Source organism: Mesitornis unicolor, unplaced genomic scaffold (genome assembly GCF_000695765.1).
Source record: "Mesitornis unicolor isolate BGI_N332 unplaced genomic scaffold, ASM69576v1 scaffold42571, whole genome shotgun sequence".
Lineage (NCBI taxonomy): Eukaryota > Metazoa > Chordata > Aves > Mesitornithiformes > Mesitornithidae > Mesitornis > Mesitornis unicolor.
The window spans coordinates 1-281 of NW_010165299.1; the positions used below are offsets into that span (position 1 = coordinate 1).

Consider the following 281-nt stretch of genomic DNA (forward strand, 5'->3'; position numbering starts at 1 on the left):
CAGGAGCCCCTTCCCCCCGGCCCCGGCGCTGTGCGCCGCTCCAGGCTGCAGCTGCCTCACCCAGAACTTTTCCCTCGTTACCTTTGCGCTTTCCTCCTCCCGCCAGGGCCCGAACCTGATCATTAATCAGCCCGACGAGCTGCTGGAGAGCATGTCCGAGTGGTGCAAGGAGCACCACGGCAAGGTAACCCCGCTGCCGCTTCTCTCTTTGCCACGGCGAGCGTGACGCGGAGCTGGGACGTGTCACTCGGAAACGGGCGCTGCTGCACGGGCACCTGCGA

At 66.2% G+C, this 281-nt stretch overlaps 1 protein-coding gene across 1 annotated transcript in view; it reads left to right on the forward strand.

The window, feature by feature from the left end:
• Positions 1–106: 106 nt before the first annotated feature.
• Positions 107–281, forward strand: part of REXO2 (RNA exonuclease 2) — a gene marked incomplete at its 5' end in the record, with an annotated part of 3,591 nt that continues 3,416 nt past the window's right edge. Inside the window, one exon of the mRNA XM_010194573.1 lies at positions 107–184. Within this exon, the coding sequence (XP_010192875.1) occupies positions 107–184 (78 nt within the window). The remainder of the gene's footprint in view (positions 185–281) is intronic.